We start from the raw sequence: 21,156 nt of genomic DNA on the forward strand, positions 1-21,156 counted from the left end.
AAAGGTAGACAGAAAATATGTGAGAAAATATTTATAAATGGTAAAGAAATATTTATAAATGGTCAAATATTACACAGTGTCCCTTTAAATAATCATTTAAGATATTTAATGATATTGAAAAACTAGTCTTTTACTTGAAATTGTCACAGCAGTTCTGGAATTTCAAAATACATTTTAAATATTTATCCAGGACAAAAAAAATAAATAAATATATATATATATATATATATATATATATATATATATATATATATATATATATATATATATATATATATATATATATATATATAATAATAATTTCCTTGTATTGTCATTCTGTGTAACAATGTACACAGAACGAAATGTCGATTGCACCTGACCCGTTGTAGCGAGCCGATGCAGCCGCAGCCAACAGAGGGCGCCGCCGACCACTTTTTAAGTCTTAGGAATGACTCGGCCGGGGCGCGAACCACCGACCTCCCAGTCTCAAAGCGGGCGCCTTACCATCTAGGCTACTGAGCTGGTATATATATATATATATATATATATATTTATAGTTTTAAATTGTTTTACATAGCCTCATGACTGTACGCAATATTGACTTTACAATTTCAAATAAGAGAAAATATAGAAACCCAAGAGGTAATAATAGAGCTACATCAACATGTCTTACATGTATCTTACTTTACATCAGGGTACGTTGCAGGCGGTAGCTACTCGGATGATAATGGAGGGCGGACTCGGCGCTGCTTGCATATGTTAGCGTCGTGGCCGAGAATCTAGATATAAGGCATGGGTGTCAAACCCCTGTTAGCGTGCTGTATGATAAAAACGCTCTCCCTGGGACCGGACTAGTAGATTAAAGGGAAAGAGGGAAAGAGAGAGAAAAAGAGAGAGAAAGAGGGAGAGAGAGAGACAGAGAGAGAGACAGAGAGAGAGAGAGAGAATGAGAGCGAGAGAGAGAGAGAATGAGAGAGAGAGAGAGAGAGAGAGAGAGAGAGAGAGAGAGAGAGAGAGAGACATGAAGAGAGAGAGAGAGAGGAAGTAAGAGAATGAGAAAGAGAGAATGAGGGAGAGAATTAGAGTGAGGATGAGAGAGAGAATGAGCGTGAGAATGAGAGTGAGAGCGAGTGAGAGAGAGTGAGATAGAGAGATGAGGAAAGAAAGAACAAAAGAAAGACATAATGAAGAAAAGAAAGATTAATTGATGAAAGAAAGAAAAACCGTAAGTGAAAGAGTGATAGAGAGAAAAACAGTAAGTGAGAAAGTGACAGAAAGAAAAACAGAAATGAGAGAGTGATATAAAGATAGAAAAAGAGGAACCGAAAAAAGAAAGAAAGCAAGAAAGATCAAGTGAGAGAAAAAATGAAGAGATGCGAAAGTGGGAGAAAAAGAGGGAGAAAAAGAGGGAGAAACCGCAATAGGTCGTAAGAAAGAGACAGAGAGAAAGGGAAAAATAGAAAGACAGAGACAACATGAGCTAAAGAACGGAAAAAAAGAGACATAAATGAATAAAGAAGAGAGCGTGAGGAAAAAAAGAGAGAGAATAACACAGCTCCATTAAGTTTAGGAGTAGTGCCATGCTTTGACCACATCAAGTGGACATAATTAAAACTGAAGCTCAATATCTTCAGTCGCGATTCCCTCAATGTTGTCTCGCAGGTCGCCCGTTTGTTACCCTATATGTAAGGCATAGATCCATGCCGAATAGATGTCCCCTGTTCACGTTACGGTTTTGCACGGCTACTCGTCAAACTCATTTGAAGTATTGGAGTCCGGCCACCAGGAAGAACTTCTCCAGGAAAAGTTCCGAATCCAAGACGGCGATGTGGGCCGCTCGGCCGATCAGCGTGTTTGCCGTGTTGGGCAGCGCGTGGAAAACGTTGTGGCGGACCAAACGGCAATCTTTGGCCTCCGCTAAGGGACGGAGGAGGTTATTGATCATCTCCGTGTAGACGGGACCTGCGGGGAAGGAAAAGGAAGTCGGGTCAAATTCGATTTTTGTGTTGAGGCCAGGGGTGTAAAAGATGCAGCACGTGGGCCGGATCGGGCCCGACAGGGCTTTGAATCCAGCCCGCGAGACAACAATGAGAAGAGCGCAAGAGAAAAACAGAGATGCAGTTTGAAATATGTCCAATTGATGTAACCAAAGCCAGTTGCAGCTCCTAGAAAAACTGTATCTGTATTTTTCTCTCTCCTTCTTTCCATCTTTCCTTCTTTCCGTCTTTCCTTCTTTCCTTCTTTTCTTCTTTCTCTTTCCTTCTTCCTTTCATTTATTCTTTCTTGCTTTCTTGCTCTCTTGCTTTCTTTCTTGCTTTCTCACTTGTTTTTTTCTCTATTGCTGTAATTTGGTTTTATGTCTCTTTTTATTTGTGTCTCCATCTCTTTGCCTCTTTGTCATTCTATCTCTCTTTCTATCTCACCATTTTCTCTTTTTGTCTTTCTTACTCTTTCTATACCTCTTTTCCCTTTTTCCCTACCGTTTCATCTCTTTTTCTATCTTTCTATCTCCTTTTGGCTTTATTTGATTCTCTATTTTCTTCTGTTTTGCTTCCTCCATCTCTCTTTCTTACTATTTTATGCATCTCTCTCTCTTTCTCTCCCCTCTCTTTCTCCCTCTGCCTCTTTTTTCTCACATTCTATCTCTCTTTTTCTTTATCCTTATCTTTCTCTTTCTTTTTATGTCCTTCGTTCTCGCTTTCTCTATTCATCTCAATATATTTCTTTCTTTATTGCTTTCTTACTTAATTGTCTGTTTCTTTCTATGTTTTCTTCTTCACTCTATTTCTCGTTCTTACACTGGTTTTAAGAATGTGTCAGTCACCCCTCTCCAGGGATATGACCAGGGCAGATGTCTCTCTCTCTCTCTCTCTCTCTCTCTCTCTCTCTCTCTCTCTCTCTCTCTCTCTCTCTCTCTCTCTCTCTCTCTCTCTCTCTCTTCCTCTTTTTATATATCCAATGTTTTCCTTTCCCCCCCTCACTCTTTCTTTCCTTCTTTATCTTTAATTTACTAGTCGGACCCCGCTACGATGAATTTTCAACTACGGCACCCGCGAGCTAAAATTAGCTTGACACCCCTGTTATATACCTCGATTACAAAAATCTCAATGAGCTAGTCCTCGGCCAAAAACTGCTCCCGAATCCTCACAAATAACTCATGAAAATGTTGTTTTGCTTCAGGCTCGGCCCCTAAAATCAAGCTAATTGGTCAGGCTCGGGCAGGTTTGAGCTTTACACCAGCGGGCCCTGGTCGGGCGGTAATGGTGAGAGTTATATGGATATTTATACTAGATAGTAGCAATGACGCTATGATAGATGCTATTGGATCAGATACACTGAGCTCCCAAGGAATGATAAATACAGAACAACATACAGCAAAATTTTAGCTAGGATACTCATGCTCGTCACCTGTGGTTTTGTCCTTGAGTGCTGTCCTGCACATCTCTATCCTGGCCGAGTGGAAGGGAACATATCGGTCCTGTGGCGATGCCACCAGGACCACATTCTTAAAATACTGGAGCCCTGGCAAGAAATAAAAAAAAAAAAACATGCGTCAAGTCCAGTCTGTCAGTGTAAACGCAGCATTTTACTGTACAGTGCATAGCGAAAGTATTGGTCCCCCAGAACTTTTTGTCTTAATGCCACATTTCAGGCTTCAAACTTAAAGCTAAACTATTGAAGATATTTTCAAAGAATCAACAACATGTGAAAAAGAATCATGAGGTGGTACCAAGTAATTCCAACGTTTTATAATTTAATTGACCATAAACTTCATAAACTTGGTGATTTAACAGAAAACTGAAAAGTAAGTGTTGCAAAATAATTAGCACACTGTTCTCTCAGCTGAGCCAACTAACTCCAGAAGTTCGGTGATGACTTCTGTATGATACAATGTTGACCTAAATGACTAACAATGATAAACGGAGTGTTATTATGTGTCAAACAGTGTCATTAAGTCTCAGTTTAAATGCACGTGCTCTGTGATGGGCTCAGGGGTCTGTGAAAGCAGACAGCTTTATAAAGACCAAAGTACGCACCAGGCAGGTCTGGGATGAACTTGTGGAAAAGTTGAAAGCAAGAATAGGATACAATAAAAATTCACATTATTTACACATCTCCTGAAGAACTCTGTGTGCAATAATATACTGGTACATTAGAAAGAGCATGAAACCACTGCAAACCTACCAAGACCTGGATCGCCCTCTAAACTTCCGGCCCATACAAGGAGAAAACTATTCGGAGAAGCAACCAAGAGGGTCATGATCACATTTGATGGCCTTCAAGCCTTCACAACATAGGTAATACGATCTCTGCATAAGACAACTTTTAGTCATAATCTGACTAAATATGCCCTTTATGGAAGAGTGGCCCTTTTTGAAACAATACCATTAAAAGTCATGTTTGCTGTTTGGATGGGAGACACATATAACATGTTCAACAAGATACGAGCCGAGCAAAGCTGCCCCAAAAGCGGCCAGTGCGGGTCTGGCCTTCGTTAACAAGAAGACATACCCAAAAAGACTTGTGGCTGTGAGTAATAAGTCCATCTGTCCTTTGTTTGATCTTTCTCTATTCCCCTCACTATCTTTCTTCCTGAATTGCCAACTCACTTAATTGGCTGTTTCTTTTTTTACTGGGGCCAATACTTTCGCAAGACACTGTATAGAAACAGCCTGACAGGCCTGACAAAAAAAGGACATTTTTCTTTCTGTCGCTTGTCAGCGAGTGCTTTTAAAAACCTTCGCAGTGATTAAGTGTCATTCTTTGTGTGTTGGCAGGAAAAGGAAGAGGACGGGGGTTGACAAATAGCAAATCCAATGATTACTGCCATTGACAGGGTTATTGCGTTCACACTTGTAAAAGTAAGAGAGATGGATTTTCCTTATTGCCCTACCCGGTTTTTGACTCAGGAGATATAGGAAGGTTTTGCGTGGGTCCATGTGGTCTCTGAAGGTGAGCTGCAGCAGGGATCCTGATTTCTTCAGCTTCTGCATCAACCACAGACCTTCACAGGCACAAATACATGCACACATCATTCTGTCAAAATGAGATTTTATGAGCGATTTGGATTATTGCAGATGACAATATGTTCAAAAGCGGGTTACAGTTGGCCTTACACAAAGCCCTCCGAAAGTCAAGAAGGTGATCAGACGTTCTCCAACAATAAACATCTCCGCATCATTTTCCTAAACCGGGGATGTCAAACTCAATTTGGCACTGGGCCGAATGTCAACTCCAAACCCTTAGCTTCGTTTTTTTTTCGGTATTATCCTTTACCATTCAGCCTGGATTGGTCTCATAATCTCGGATGGCAAAGGATACTTTCTAAAAACAACACATGTGTTCACAAACAATTTTCATGTTTGGCATTTAATGTGTTCACTGTTTTATTTTAACAGTTGAGTGAAAGCAGTTGTACACCACAACCAACTCACTATGTTGTAAAAACTCAACACTGCCCTCGAGTGGCCAGAGAGAGCATCTTCAAAGATTATAACTTTTGATAGGAATCACCTAGATTCACACTTCTTTTTCGTCATACACGATTTGTGAAGGGCCGGATTAAATCATCCAACTGGCTCATGATATGAAAAAAAAAAAAAAAAAAAAGCAAATTTCTCAAACCATTTAGAAGAAAGCATGCTTATAGATTGATCGTGTTTTTTTTTTTTTTGATATTTAAATAAATTCTGTTTTTAAATGTTTTTTCCACTAGGAGGCACTCAACAATACACAGTTCACTGTCCAGAGATCCTTTAACCATGTGCTTTGTCAGGATATCACCCCCTGCTGTATGTCTTGGGTGCGTACAGCTTGGCGGCGCCCATCCCTCTCCAGGCCATTTTGTTTAGGTAGGGTTTTGCTCCCCTACATGAAACAGAACTACTGGTTTCCATGCTTACTAGCAGCAGGAGTACCCTCCCAATCTTACTCAGATACTGCGCCTTCATCATTTGGTTGCTGTTTTTTTTTCGGTGTAATGTGTCATCCCACTTTTCAAGATGAGCCAGATCTTTTTCACCCATCCATCCACGTACTGCACCACTTTCTCTCACAAACAACCATTGACACACTCATGTTAACCCTTTTGGAATGTGGGAGGAAACTGGAGTGCCTGGAGGAAACCAATGCAAGCAGGGGGAGAACATGCAAACTCCGCACGGGGAGGCTGGTAGCTAGAATTGAACCCCTGCACAGTGGGCTGTGCCACCCAAATTATTTTTCAACGCCCGATAAAGAACGAGGAGTTGGTTTGAAGTAAAGTGAGACCGCTGCAGTTTAAATACTATTTATTTGAGGGTATCTTGGACCATCTAAGTGTGGCAATAAACGCATCAAAGTTTTTAAATACGTGTACAGTCTCCTTCAAAATCTGAACTGTGTCTTGTTACAACCTATATACCTCAAGGCAGGCAAGTTCTGTCCATTTACCATTTACATGGATTATTCATTTAGACTGCCCCTTTAAAATGAGCAAAAGGATCTGCCAACATTGATAATAATTGAAAACTGACCTGTGCTGACCAGGGTGCTGTTTTTGTAGAGCGTTCCCAGGTATGAGCCGGTTTAAATACTCTTTCTTTGATGGTATCTTGGACCGTAAATGTATTTAAGTGTGGCAATAAAGTCATTGAAAAGTTTTAAGTATGTGTACAGTATTTTCCAAAATTTGAACCGAGTTTAGTTACAGCCTTTATATCTCAAGGCAGGCAAGTTTTTTTCCATTGACACTGTCCCTTTAAAATGAGCAAAACGACCTGCCAACATCGATAAGAAATAAAACAAACAAACAAAGAAAACTGACCTGTGCTGACCAGGGTGCTGTTGTTGTAGAGCGTTCCCAGGTGTGGACCAGAAAGTGAAAGGAAAGTGTGCAACCTGGGAAGGTAGCATCGAAAACGAGGCCTCGTCAACACCGAGCGGATGATAACGTTTCCCAGCGAGTGACCGATGAAGCTGAACACAGGAGCACAGAATTCGAGAAACTTCATAAACTTGGTAAATTATTCTCAGATGATTTGGAGAGAGTCGGAATTAATTGCAACCGAGCAAAGGCTCTTGGGAAAATCCCTCATCGCCGTTTCGGCCAACTGCGTAAAATGAAACTGCTGCTTTTTCTTGTTTGCCTTACTTGCACTGGACTCTCCGGAGACTGGAAAATGTCCTAGCTGGCATTTTCAGGGCAATTAAGAAGGTAAATGAATTCCTTAATTCCACGGCAGAAACAAGTGATTCAAAACACAAGGAACGTTACAAACTATGGAGCAAACTTTATCAACGTTCTTCTCATTTTTTTTTTAGGGTAGCCGTAGCAGCGATATGGCCGACCACTACATCAGTCCCCTTCTGGTGAGCCTCATAATAATAAAATATATACATTTATGACCTTCAAGTGTTTAAAAACAAAGTCGAGTCATGATTATTTCTATAGCCCTTAATCACAAAAGGTCTCATAAGCCTACGCAGACCACCATTACACCATCCCCTGAACTGAAACCTACATGAGGGCAAGGAAAAACTCAAAAAACAAAAACCTTATACAATGTCAAACCAAAGAAACTTGATTTATTAATCTTTGTTAGCATATTTGTGTAAGAAAAAAACTGGTATGCCAGACCTGGCCCGCCAAGGGTTTTATTTTGGTCCGCAAGACAACAGAAAGGAGTTGCAGTTTTAAATGTGTCCACTTGATGTCACTCAAGGCAGGCGCCACTCGCAAAGCAACTGTAGTACTATCTCTCTCTCCCTCTCTCTCTCTCCCTCTCTCTCTCTCTCTCTCTCTCTATCTCTATCTCCCTCTCTCTCTCTCTCTTTCTCTCTCTCTCTCTCTCTCTCTCTCTATATATATATATATATATATATATATATATATATATATATATATATATATTTTTTTTTTTTTTTTTTTTTTTTTTTTTCTTCCAATACATTGGACTTTTTTTCTCGGTGCACAAATGACAAATCAAGTCAAGAGACAGGGGGCTGCACAGTTTGTTATTAGAAATATTTACTCGTGTAAATGAAATGTGTACATACACTATCCATATTGTTATAATTAGTATTATTATTTCTATTTAAGTCCCTCCTCCCCTTTTTCTCCTGGATGGTATGGATGTGTGGCTAAGTATGTTGTTTAGGTGGGAAATGCCATACTTACAAATTTGTTATGAAACCCCTATGTCTCCTTCATTTTTCTGTGTCACCATTAAAGAGAAAATGTGAACAAAACTATTTGACACAAAAATAATTAATTACTACATATATATCTATAAATAATGAACAAATAACATATATTTGATAATTTAGCAGGTGTTTTAGAACGTCAAACGCCACTAGTGTTTTTAAATGTATTCACAAATTGATGCGGACTCACTTTAGATACTCATTCTCAATAATTATGTAAATATTAACTAAATATTTTTAGGGAGTAGATGTACGTAAATGTAGTTCTGTCTCCTTTGAGTCAACTAAACAATTTGTAGGACATGAAAATAACTTGGAGTGGCTAACTGCCAGGCCTACCAGGATTCCTCATCACTCTACAGCCGAGGACATAAACACTGGGCCATCAACTTTATCGAAGCAGAACTTCACAGAAGATCTCGTTGCTGCTAGGTATTGGTATTGGTGTGATGTAAAATGGGGAACTCCATCAAAATACAATAATGTAATAATCAAGCCAACGTTGTTGTCTATCCAAACGGTGCAAGTTTAAGTTCTCAACTTCTAGTTGTCTTTGTTTTATTTTCTTATTAAAGTTTTGTGTTCTATTCAAGCTTCTTCGGTGGATGATTAGTAAAAGAAAAGTCCATAAATTCGAAGTGTGTGTGTGTCTTGACTAAAGTATATTGAACTATCAAAAACGGTAAAAAGAATTAACCTAAAGTGTGTGTAGCCACCCTTCAGAATTACTAACCAAGGTTTTCGATCAGTTTTCCTGACATAGTGATCTAAAAACATATGTAGTGCTTCAAAAAGGTGAGACAAGTTTTGAAAAGAATAAACTCGCCTCTTTAATTCAATTGGTCCAAAAATTGTTAGAATAATTTATTTACCACCCATATTCGCTACATTTGTTTTTTTCAAGTAAAGTATTGAACTTTTCAACACTGACCTTATCCTACCAATGGTAAGATTGTACAACTGGATGTGCTGAACAATCTCATCCAGCAACCTGTCCGTCATGGTGTCGAAATCGGCAAATGTGTCAATCTGCCAAAAAAACACTTTTTCAATATTGCATTTATTCTTCAGACGTTTCTCCACCGTACATGTACCTGGTTTCTTTCAGACATGAGGAAGTCCAGCCGGGATCCCGGCAGTCCTAATTCGATGAAAGTCTTCACCAAACGGAGGTCCGCGCTGTTGCCTGGAAGCAAAGACTCACTTGTAGACTCTAAATGCTTCTTATTCTACATGTTATATTGGGTATTTTTGTATCCTTTATATCTTATTTTATTTTTGATGATGCTGCTGGAAATGTGAATTTCCCTATTGGGATGAATTAAGTATACGTCTATCCATCCATCCATCCATCCATCCATCTATCCATCTATCCATCTATCTAGTTATAACCATTGTTGGGTCTAATGCATTACACTTATGTGTAACGCAATTACTTTTCTTAACAAGTACAATGACGTGTGTTATTAAAACATTGTAACTCTACTGTCTTTACCACATGGTGTGTTACCGTGTTAATTGTCTATTTATTAATGCAGAATTGCAATGTTCTCTAGTTTGCTGGATTCTCCATCACTTACATGGTCACATGAAGGGTGGACATGTTTATATTTACCTATAAATCACAACTGAATAGAGTTCAGAGCTCGGAGCAAAAAATACCTTATATATATTATTTGTAAGGACTTGGGAGGAGGAGAGGTGATTTTGGACCACTTTTTCCACCCAGCTTCTCTGGGTCCACCCGTGCCGCAAGCGCACTGACAAGTGTGCATGCTAAAATTGCATGTATCATCCACAAAAATGAAAAAAAAAAGAACAATGACGGGTGAATAATTAAAAAAAAAAAAAACAGGAGAGAAGCTGCGCCCAAACCCAACCCGAATTTTAGGCCGGGCTGTGCTTGGCCTAAGATCTTATCACTCGGTAAAAGTGTGCTGAATGTTGGTAAAATTATTTTTGCAATACACCATTCCTGGTGAAAAAAAACTAAATTTCTTGGACAGTACCTAGAGGTGGAGAGGGAAATACCCGAGTGGTTTGAAGCCAAGTCACAAAATGTGTCTTGGCTAAATGTTCGTTTGTAAGCTCTCAAGATAGCACAAACCAAGAAATATGTAGCTTCACTGCTTCCACAGGTTGATGTACATCTTTTCTTCTATTTTATTACGTGGCTATTTTAAAGTAGTTTTAGGGGGTCGGCTTCTATGCGAGTATATACTGGACTGTCTCAGAAAATTAGAATATTGTGATAAAGTTCTTTATTTTCTGTAATGCAATTAAAAAAACAAAAATGTCATACATTCTGGATTCATTACACATCAACTGAACTATTTCAAGCCTTTTATTATTTTAATATTGCTGAATTTGGCCTACAGCTTAAGAAAACTCAAAAATCCTATCTCAAAATATTAGAATACTTCCTCAGACCAAGTAAAAAAATAATTTTATAACAGCAAAACTAAATCAAACATTTGAAAATGTCCATTGATGCACTCAGTACTTGGTTGGGAATCCTTTTGCACGGATTACTGCATCAATCCGGCGTGGCATGGAGGCAATCAGCCTGTGGCATTGCTGAGGTGTTAATGATGCCCAGGATGCTTCGATAGCGGCCTTCAGCTCATTTGCATTTGCAGGTCTGGTGTCTTTCATCTTCTTCTTAACTATACCCCACAAATTCTCAATGGGGTTCAGGTCAGGGGAATTAGCAGGCCAATCAAGGACAGTGATGCCATGGTCAGTGCACCAGTTACTGGTGGTTTTGGCACTGTGGGCTGGTGCCAGATCATGCTGGAAAATGAAATCCTCATCTCCATAGAGCTTTTCAGCAGATGGAAGCATGTAGTGCTCTAAAATCTCTTGGTACACAGTTGCATTTACTCTGGACTTGATGAAACACAGTGGACCAACACCAGCAGCTGACATGGCTCCCCAAACCATTGCTGACTGTGGGAACTTCACACTGGATTTCAAGCAACTTGGATTTTGCTCCTCTCCAACCTTTCTCCAGACTCTGGCGCCTTGACTTCCAAATGAAATGCAAAACTTGCTTTCGTCTGAAAAGAGGACTTTGGACCACTCTGCAACTGTCCAGTGCTTCTTCTCCATAGCCCAAGTCAGACGCTTCTTCCGTTGTCTTGAGTTCAGAAGTGGCTTGACCATGGGAATACGGCTATTGTAGCCCATTTCCCGGACACGTCTGTGAACTGTGGCTTTTGATACCTGGACTCCAGCTTCAGCCCACTGTCTTTGAAGCTCCCCCAAATTCTGGAAGCGGCTCTTCTTCACAATTTTGTTAAGGCTGCGGTCATTTCTCTTGGTTGTGCAGTGTTTCCGGCCACACTTTTCCCTTCCGACAGACTTTTTGTGGATATGCTTTGAAACTGCACTCTGTGAACAGCCTGCTCTTTGAGAAATTTCTTTTTGTGTCTTACCCTCCTGATGGAGAGTATCAATGATGGTCCTCTGGACAGCAGTCAGATCAGCAGTCTTCCCCATACTTGTGATTTAGTTTACTGAACCAAGCTGAGTGTTTTTAAGGCTCAGGAAACCTCGCAAGGTGTTTCGAGTTAATTAGATGATTCAGGTGATTAGTTGAATTCCCTACTTGTATACTTTTTCATGATATTCTAATATTTTGAGATAGGATTTTTGAGTTTTCTTAAGCTGTAGGCCAAATTCAGCAATATTAAAATAATAAAAGGCTTGAAATAGTTCAGTTGATGTGTAATGAATCCAGAATGTATGACATTTTTGTTTTTTTAATTGCATTACAGAAAATAAAGAACTTTATCACAATATTCTAATTTTCTGAGACAGTCCAGTACATTTTTCTGTAACTATATAGTTATTTTCAGAGAAACCCGCTCTTTTTTGGTGAACCGTGAATCTGGGAGGTAACTGATATACCTAGGAACTATAACTGTTTTTCAGTAACACTCGCTATACTGGTTACGACGCTCTGTCTCCAGAATGAGTTATGTTTCGGTCTCACCGTCCAGGCCGTGCACACACACCACCAAGTGAATGCCGTCATCAAACTCCTCATCATCCTCTTCAGGGGGGAAATAGGGCAGGTCGGACGCCAGCAGGGGGAGGTCGCTGTAAAGACCGCCCTGGAAGTTCAGTCCTTGGAAAAGCTTCTCTTTGGCTTTGAAGAAACTGGAGGGCAAAACATGGAAAACACTCCTTAAATTGAAAGGTGAGTATTTCAACCTGCAAGATGGAGTACATTGACATTATGGCCCAACTATTAACAGCTCTAAGAATATTTACACACATATTGTATATCTCATCTTCCGTGCCAACTCATTTAAGGCATGGATCTTAAACTCAAGATAGGGCAGTCAAAGAATGTCATCTTCAAATTGTAAGCTTTGTTTTCAGTAGGATTCTTTTTCATTTAGTCTACATTATTAACCTGCCCTACACATATTTTTTTTTTCAAACACAACACATTTATTCATAAAACGATTTTAAAAAATGAATGTAATCACTGGTTTACATTAAGAGTTGAGTGAATCCAGTTTTACACCTCAACCAACTCACCGAGCTCTACACACTCAGCACTGCCCTCTAGTTATCGAAAAAAAAATCATGACTTTTGAAGACATGACCAGGTGACTTGCTTATTTTGTTAACATACTTTTTTTAGCGGGTCCGAAATAAATCAGTATGTTTGACATAGCTGATTTAATGCCATTGACCGATAAATTGATTTTGGCATTCGAAAAATTAAAATGTGTTTTATTTGGGGCAGATAACAAGTCTAACTAAAAACCATTGATACTCATTTAGCAATCAAAAATGAAAATCTGAAATTGAAAATGTCAATTCATAGTTAACTCAACAAAACTGTAAAATTGAAATTTGCGTTTTTGATGCATGATAATCGGATACGGAAATTAAAAAAATATTGCACTCATTTTTTTAAAACAAAATTACTGGTATTCAAAACTAGTCAGAATTGTTATCGAAAATAAGTGTTATCAAACATGCTGAATATTGAGGACCTAAACTAAAAAGACTGTTGGAAAAGATGAAACATATTGTTTTGGTCCGTGATTAGGTGTGTTTTTTTCTTTTAATAGTACAATTATTTTAATCATTACTCTATTAGTCTAATTATTAACAAAATACAATCATTAGTAAGGTACTATTTTGTAAGAATAATGGGGAAATATTTGTATTTAAAAATGTGCAAAACATTTACACACATACCCAGAAAGACTTGAGGCTGTGATTGCAGTGAAAGGAGGTTGTACAAAGTATTAACTCAAAGGGGGACAATATTTTGCAATGTCTACTTTTCAATGTTTTCTATCAAATGGTTGGTTTCTTTCCATTACTATGCCTTACATGATGTTGATTGTTAGAAAATATTTGGAGTTTCTTATCTATACGTTTTAAGCCTGAAATTTAGCAACATGTCAAAAAGTCTCTCGGTGGGGGGGCAATACTTTTGAAATGCACTGTCGTTCATTGATCTAAATTTTGGCCTCAATGTTGTTTGATTTATCCCCCCCAACCCAACACACACAAACACTAACCTCAGCATGCGTTCGTTGGCCTGCTGGTCCATGCCGAGGTGGTGAGGCAAGGTGGTGGAGACCATGCCAAAGGATCCCAAAGGCTGATTGGTGATGGGTGAGATGGTCTGGCGAGTCGACATACCGTTCACAGACGGCGAGTCCCTTAGGACTGAGGAGAATGGTAGGCAGGTGGGAGCGCAAGATACTGACATATTGACCACCTGCACCATCTTCTTGTTAACGAAGGCCAGACCCGCACTGGGCGCTTTTGGGGCAGCTTTGCTCGGCTCGTTCGAATGTTCCTCGGACAGACTCTTCGTGTACAGTGGGCTTGGATTGTTGACTGATTCCAAAGGCCTGAGGTGCACTTCGTCGACACTTACGTGATGATCTACATGTTCTTGGTGGCAGGTGGAAAGACTACACTCCTGGACTTGAGGACCCGGGATGGACTCAGAACTTGGCGTTGATCCACTTAAAATACCCTCAATGTTCTGGTTTGGGTGTTGTAATAATGATTCTGATGTTTGATTAGGATGTTGTTGCTGGATTGGGATGCTTGAAGCATCTACTTCCTGGATCAAAGTCCGACGATCCGCCTCAGTCTCCTCCGGGCTACTGATTTGTGGCGCAGAAACCGACTTGGTCAGTTTTACACCGTGCACGTGTTCCCGCTCGTCCTCATACGGCAGCGAGCTGATGGATGTAAGGGAGGCTTGTATTCCTGCACTTGGGATGCTGACGTTGCTCTCCATTTGCAGGTCCTCAAGGGACCCACGGAGGACCGGGTGGCGGAACACACGGTGCCTCGGAATCTCCCGTTCGCTGGAGAAACCCAAAGGAGGCCGGCCCTCCAGCACAGCTTCAGCTGGCCACGCCACCGAGCTTGGTTCGCTCTCGATCCCTGAGTCGGAAATGACCGAGGAAGAGCGCTTGAGGATCTTGGAGATGACCGGACCTGCACGGTGCAGTTTTTTGAGGCTGCCGGGGGATGACGAAGACACAGAATGCGAGGAGACCACGAGACTGCTAGCTGGAGTATCTTCGTTTTCATCATTTATGAACTGGCAAAAGTTGTCCTTTGAGGTGTCGCAGCAATCAACAGGATCATCTGGCACATAATTTCTATCCTTTCGGAGATCTGCTTTTTTTCCCATAACCGTATTGCATATTTTCTCATCTGAAGTGACATCTAACAATTTCTGAGGATCTGCCATTTTTTCTGTCGTATCATGACAATCCCCGCTGTCTGTTTGCTTTCCTATAAGGGCTACGTATGTGGTCAAATCCATGCAGTCGTCACTATCAGAAGGATCCTGTAATAATTCAAAGCATTTGGCTCTTAGACTGCTCAAATGAGTCCTGTTGTCACCCAAGTCAGATGTTGCTACCTCTGGTGTGTGCGGCAGCCAATCTGGAAAGACAAAAGCATAAAGTCTCAAGCAAACGTCATGGTTTTACACTTTTTCATGGATAAATTCAAGCACTTTATAAGAATCTTTAAGGCCATTCTTTTCCTATTTCTCCAGTACCAAAAAACAAAGAAATCCAGTGTGAATCATGTATTTTGCAGGGACACAAATATATCTGCGATTTATCTACGCCAATTTTATTCTTGCGTTTACATATATCGAGACATTTTGAAGCCAGAAAATCAATGTATCATATTTAAGTATTTAAAGGTAAGAATTAACTTTCCTCAGATAAATTTGAATCATCAAAAAAAAGGACAATCCCGTGTTCATATTTAAGTGTTAACTCTGAAATTTCAACTGTTTAAAGAGAAAACGAAACTCAGTGTCCATCCAAACATGGCAGAGTCTTAAAGGAAGATGAAAAAAAAAATATGATTTTAGATTCTCAACCCTGGGAATTAGATTAACAAATCTGAATCTATACGTATAATATGGATAAATTAATGATGCAGTGACATGGGCAGCACGTCGGCGCAGTGGTTACAGCGTGTGCGGCACAGTTCTGAGCTCGTGAGATCGAACCTTCCTGTGTGGAGTTTGCATGTTCTCCCCGTGCTTGCGTGGGTCTCCTCCGGGCACTCCGGTTTCCTCCCACATTCCAAAAACATGCATTTCAGGTGGTTGTCCGGTCCAAATTGTCCCTATGTGTGAATGAACGAGCGAATTGTGCCCTGTGACTGGCTGGCAACCAGTTCAGGGTGTCCCCTGCCCACTGCCTGAAGATAGCTGGGATGGACTCCTGCACCCCCGAGACCCTACTGAGGATAAGCGGTGCGGATAATGAATGGATGGTTGAATGATGAAGTGACGTGCAGTGAGGTTCATTTATCATTTAATTGGTAGTGCAATGATGCAATATACAAACAGTAGAAATGAAATTAAATGAAAGCATCAATAGATATGTAGGTCCCCATTATGATAAAGAATTCCACGCAACAAGAAAAATGCTTCTGCATAGCTTGTCTTGCTGTCAGCTTGCTAATGCTATGGCAGTTCCATTTTTTTGCAGCTAAGTTGCGAGAATTATTGATTTTAAAGAAGGAAAACACAAAAATGGTGAAGTTAAATGAAACTTTAAACCATTGCTTTGTCAAGGAGTCACTAGCAAAAATAATAATAATAATCATGCAGTCTAATTCAATTGACAATTACGGGGATTAATTTCCTTTATTTAAAGTGGTAGAAGGGTTAACTCATTTTAATCAAACTAAGTCAGTTGTAGGAAGATTAAGAATTATGTCTGTTTATTTTTAAAGGGGAGTTTTTACAACAAAAATCGTCAAACAAATCAGGAATGCTATCAGGCGGATCCATTTATTTTTTTTATCTGTCGGCATCATCGCTGGTTTCAGAGTAAATATTTTACATGGTTGGATCCGCTGGACCCTTGTGAATATAACCAGACCAGAATATTACAAGACTTTTGGGTGATTACACCGGCTTAATCGTTTTCAGGTATCTCGTTTCAGACTGATCGGGATGTTTCTGTGATGAGTCTATCTTGAATCCCAAGAGTTTAAGCTTTCCAATGATGTGTGGTATGACATATTTTCAGGGACTGGTGACACGGTGAAGACACAACTCTGTCTCTCAACTGTCTGACCGCCCGCCAGTGAGCCCTAGGAACGCTAAGGGGTTAAATAAAGAATGCCATATAGATTTGAATGTTATTAATAAATTCGAAACAAAGTGTTTTAGGATTTAGTATCAGCATTGTCACAGAAACATCCTGTCCATCAATGCTGAAGTCCCACTCATCTCTAAAAAGCGGGATGACACTTTGCACCGAAAAAAGAACGGTGACCATATGATGAAGTTACTGTATATGAGTCCGATCAGTAGGCTTCTCCTGCTACTGATAATTATGGAAACAAGTACTAGACACACAATATGAAGTAGTGACCCTAAGACCCAGGTAGCCAAGGGATCTGGAGCCATGAGTTAAACATGAAGATTTCCCTCTTGAAAATAACTGTAACCAGCACAAATAGGCATTTAGAAATGGTGATAAATCATCATTAATGAAATAGTGTGGAATTTGCTTGGTTAATTTCGTTCAATGCTTTGTCGGGACTACTAATAAGATTTAGCCAGTTTGATAGAAGTTACCGTATCGGTCCTCAAAGATGATAGGAAGGCTGTTCCAGTCTCCATCAATGTCCAGGCACTCAACTGGTAGCGGCGGCATTTTGGACAAGTATTCCGAACATCGGACGTCTGCTGCAATCTGCGCCTGTTTGTTGATTCTTGGGACATGAAATTATGAATAAGTGCTCAACCAAGCGCCTTTTTGCGGTTTCTGTACTCACAGCTCCTCTTGAAATGTAAGAGATGTCTCTTTTGGGTGCTCGGTGAAGAAGTAAGCCTCCGAAAACCTCCTCACCTTCAGAAAATCAAACGCACAGATTTTTGTAGGAACATTTTTAAAACCTTTCCTTGAATTAGGTTGCCTAATTAAATTAAACATAATTATTCAACAGTTATCGATCTCTTCATTTTATGTCATAAAAATAAAAACTATCTCTTTCAGGAGGGAACAGATTTTTCCAAATGTGACCTATCTATACTACTTCACTCTTGTTAAATGCTATCTTTGCAAGGTTTTTATGTAATTATTATCATCTCGAAAACAGCAATAACATACAGATCCATCAAAGCTCTGATGGCAATTACACAAGCATACTTAAGTGGCATAGCAATGAAGTGCATGGCCTGAGGGCAATAATTGCCTCACATTAATGACTATAAAAAGACTAGTGCAGCCAACATAGTTCAATGAGCCTATATCTAAAATTCCATTGCAGGATAAGTAAAATAAAACAACATAAAGAAAGTCCATCTAAATGTTATGAACCACATTTTTTTCACACAATTGACAGAAGAAGTGCCAAATATATCTCTGGGTATGATCTTAGCCTGGCTGTTAGATTGGTCTGGAGCAGGCTAGCTGTGGAACAGGGGACTCCAACATGGTGCCCGCGGGCACTAAGGTTCCCCTTTAAGGACATCGGAGTTGCCCAGCTGACTTGTTTTAAAAATAGCTCACCAGTGCTGTGTCATTGTGATTTTTGTGTGGCTGACTGGGTCCATTTGACCTAACTTTCAAAAACGAACCTGGTAATTACATAGTAATAACATTATAAGCTGTTATTTTAGAAATGCGCATCACACTGGATGCCCTTTGCTCTAATTAGAAACAAAAAGTAGCTCTTAGCTTAAAAAAGATCGGTGACCCCTGATGTAGAGAATGAATTACCAAAGTACCACAGCTAAGCTAAATTTAACCAGCTTTCATACAACTGGAATGAGACTAAATTTAGCCAAAAAATAACCATTCCGGCTTAATCCTTCATCTTGGTTTCGCAAAACTTCCCGGGTAATTCAACATATAAGTAAAGAAGCCGGTCCCTTTTGTAAACATTGTAAATGCCCCAACGATTAAAAAAAATGCTAATATAATTGTTTGCCGTATCCCAGGGAAACTGAAATTAAGATGCAAAACAAAACCAATTATCAACAGATGCAAATTTTGAAATCAGGCAATGAAATTATGAGGAATGAGCTTCTCACCCTGAGGGTGTGGTGCTCCTGAGCCAAGTAAGACAGAACTCGAGGGTTATGTACAGCCGCCTCCAAGAAGTGTCCCCAAAGGGCGCTCAGCTGGCCGCAAAGGCGGCCCACATCACGGCTGATCTGCTCGGCCACCTTCTCGCCGCTCTCCTGCAACTGAGCACCAACACGGGTTGGTTTCAGGATATAAAAGGATATACAAGTGTCATATTCGGTTGTATGGTTTATGACAAACCCTCTGGCTTAACATAAAAAAAATTACATATTACGGTCGCGTATGTTTAATATACCTGCAACTCTATGGTGAGCTGATTTAGGGTCTCTTCGACAAGCAGGACTTCTGAAAAAGCAAGCATTGGAAAGAAGAAATAAGGTGTTAGAGCAGTTTTATGCTTTATATAATTGGTCCAGGGTGAAATCTGATGAGTTTAAAGGAGGACTTAAGAATACAGTCATCAAGCAACAGTTAACTTGAGAAAATTTTAAACTGAATTTGTATTTGACGTAGCAAGGAATCGTTTATGTTTTAGTATCACACGCTTTCAAAGTCTTTTTAGTACTATTTTCCTCCACTGGACCCTAATGCAGTGGCTCTGTCAAGGGCATATTTTGTCACCGTTGCCCTCACTTGGCCCCGTCCGTTTGGCGCCAGCTGCGGGCCATTGCCTTCACTTCCATTTAAAATCAGTGCTCTCATTCACTCCTTGTCAGTCCGTCAACGATCCTCTGCACTTGCAAGGCTTGTGTTTAGACTCTGTCCGGTTTCTTGCTTGTGTATCCAGTATCCGGTATTGATCCCGCCTGTCTCGTCCTGTACGGTATCTTGCTCCAGTGTCAGGTATTGACCTGTCATTCTCCTCCTGTCCGGTATGTTGCTTCCGTCTCCAGTATCCGATATCAATCCCGTCCGTCTCCTCCTGCCCGGTATCTTGCTCCAGTCTCCAGTATCCGATATCGATCCCACCTGTCTAGTCTTGTCCGGTATCTTGCTCCAGTCTCCAATATCCGATATCGATCCCACCTGTCTCGTACTGTCCGGTATCTTGCTCCAGTGTCAGGTATTGACCCGTCATTCTCGTCCTGTCCGGTATGTTGCTCCCGTCTCCAGTATCCGATATTGATCCCGCCTGTCTCGTCCTGTCCAGCATCTTGCTCCAGTGTCAGCTATTGACCCGTCATTCTCGTCCTGTCCGGTATGTTGCTCCCATCTCCAGTATCTGATATCAATCTCGTCAGTCTCCTCCTGCCCGGTATCTTGCTCCAGTCTCCAGGATCCGACATCGCTCCCGCCTGTCTAGTCTTGTCCGGTATCTTGCACCAGTCTCCAGTATCCGGTATCCATCCCGTCTGTATCCTCCTGTCCAGAATCTTGCTCCAGTCTCCAATATCCAATCTCGATCCCACCTGTCTCGTCTTGTCCGGTATCTCGCACCAGTCTCCAGTATACGGTATCAACCCCGTCTGTCTCATCCTGTCCAATATCTTCATCCAGCCGCCAGTATTCTGTATCCATCCCGTCTGTTTATGTATCTTGCTCCAGTCTCCAATATCCAATCTCGATGCAGCCTGTCTCGTCCAGTGGCGTTCTCAGTGGCAGTGTTTAAGTGTGAAGTCTAGACACAAAGTGTCGCAGGTCATCAGGTGACCCCATGATAAACTATATAACACGAATACTGAGATGGGCAAAAAGTGACGGGGGAAAGAGACGAACAAAAGTCTCTTTCTGCACGAAACCAAATGAGTTAAACTATCACTTAAAAACAATGCGACCCAATCCCTCTGAAAAAGACATTTGAGTTGCTTTCCAGCCAAAATGTGCAGGTCAAATGCAGGTCCTTTACCTTTGAAGCCAGTGAACATTGCCTAAAGAAGCCAGCGGACACCCCACATTTTGCAAGTCTGCTCAGCCGTAAAGACTCAAATTTAAGATTGAAAACGATGTAAAAGGTTTTAAATCTCTACTAAACTACTGAAATATATGTAGTCTGTTACAGCCCTTTGAGACTTTGTGTGATTAAGGGCTGTACGAATAAACATGACTTGACCTTACATTTGTAAAAATATATTGTTTTTATTGAGAAACAAAAGAAAAAACATGACAATACGACAAAAATACATGTATTATTTCTGAATACTTGAATAAACTTGAAATGTTTGTTTTTAAAGGGCCAGTGTGTTTTGTTTGACTGCTAGATGTCGCAGTAGTTCAACTGAGAAACGAGTGATACAAACACAAGGAAGAATACAAACTGCGCAGATTCAAAGTGACCAAAACACACAATTCTATTTTTAACACTGGCAGTTTATGCGGCCCTAAAACACCATAGAGGCACAACTTTCTGTGGTGTGTCTTGGGCAGGTACAGCCTGGCGGTGGAGATTCCACTCCAGGATGCTTTTAAGGTAGGAATG

General features: G+C 40.4%; 1 protein-coding gene across 3 annotated transcripts in view; it reads right to left on the bottom strand.

Moving 5' to 3' along the window:
* Positions 1-310: 310 nt before the first annotated feature.
* fam135b (family with sequence similarity 135 member B) overlaps positions 311-21,156 on the bottom strand; it is a 54,872-nt gene continuing 34,026 nt past the window's right edge. The window contains exons 9-21 of one of the 3 annotated variants that reach the window (XM_088329001.1): positions 19,036-19,085; positions 18,746-18,901; positions 17,485-17,558; positions 17,285-17,421; positions 15,092-15,114; positions 13,719-15,016; positions 12,164-12,330; positions 9,261-9,352; positions 9,098-9,195; positions 6,788-6,939; positions 4,877-4,987; positions 3,391-3,504; positions 311-1,944 (exon numbers count right to left, since the gene is read on the bottom strand). In XM_088329001.1, the coding sequence (XP_088185127.1) occupies positions 1,739-1,944; positions 3,391-3,504; positions 4,877-4,987; positions 6,788-6,939; positions 9,098-9,195; positions 9,261-9,352; positions 12,164-12,330; positions 13,719-15,016; positions 15,092-15,114; positions 17,285-17,421; positions 17,485-17,558; positions 18,746-18,901; positions 19,036-19,085 (2,678 nt within the window). In that variant the 3' untranslated portion in view covers positions 311-1,738. Of the gene's footprint in view, positions 1,945-3,390; positions 3,505-4,876; positions 4,988-6,787; positions 6,940-9,097; positions 9,196-9,260; positions 9,353-12,163; positions 12,331-13,718; positions 15,115-17,284; positions 17,422-17,484; positions 17,559-18,745; positions 18,902-19,035; positions 19,086-21,156 lie in introns of those variants that run through there. The other 2 variants (XM_088329000.1, XR_015849763.1) reach the window with 2 other exon arrangements.

This window comes from Urocampus carinirostris, chromosome 2, assembly GCF_059441175.1.
Source record: "Urocampus carinirostris isolate Australia breed hairy pipefish chromosome 2, RoL_Ucar_1.0, whole genome shotgun sequence".
NCBI lineage: Eukaryota > Metazoa > Chordata > Actinopteri > Syngnathiformes > Syngnathidae > Urocampus > Urocampus carinirostris.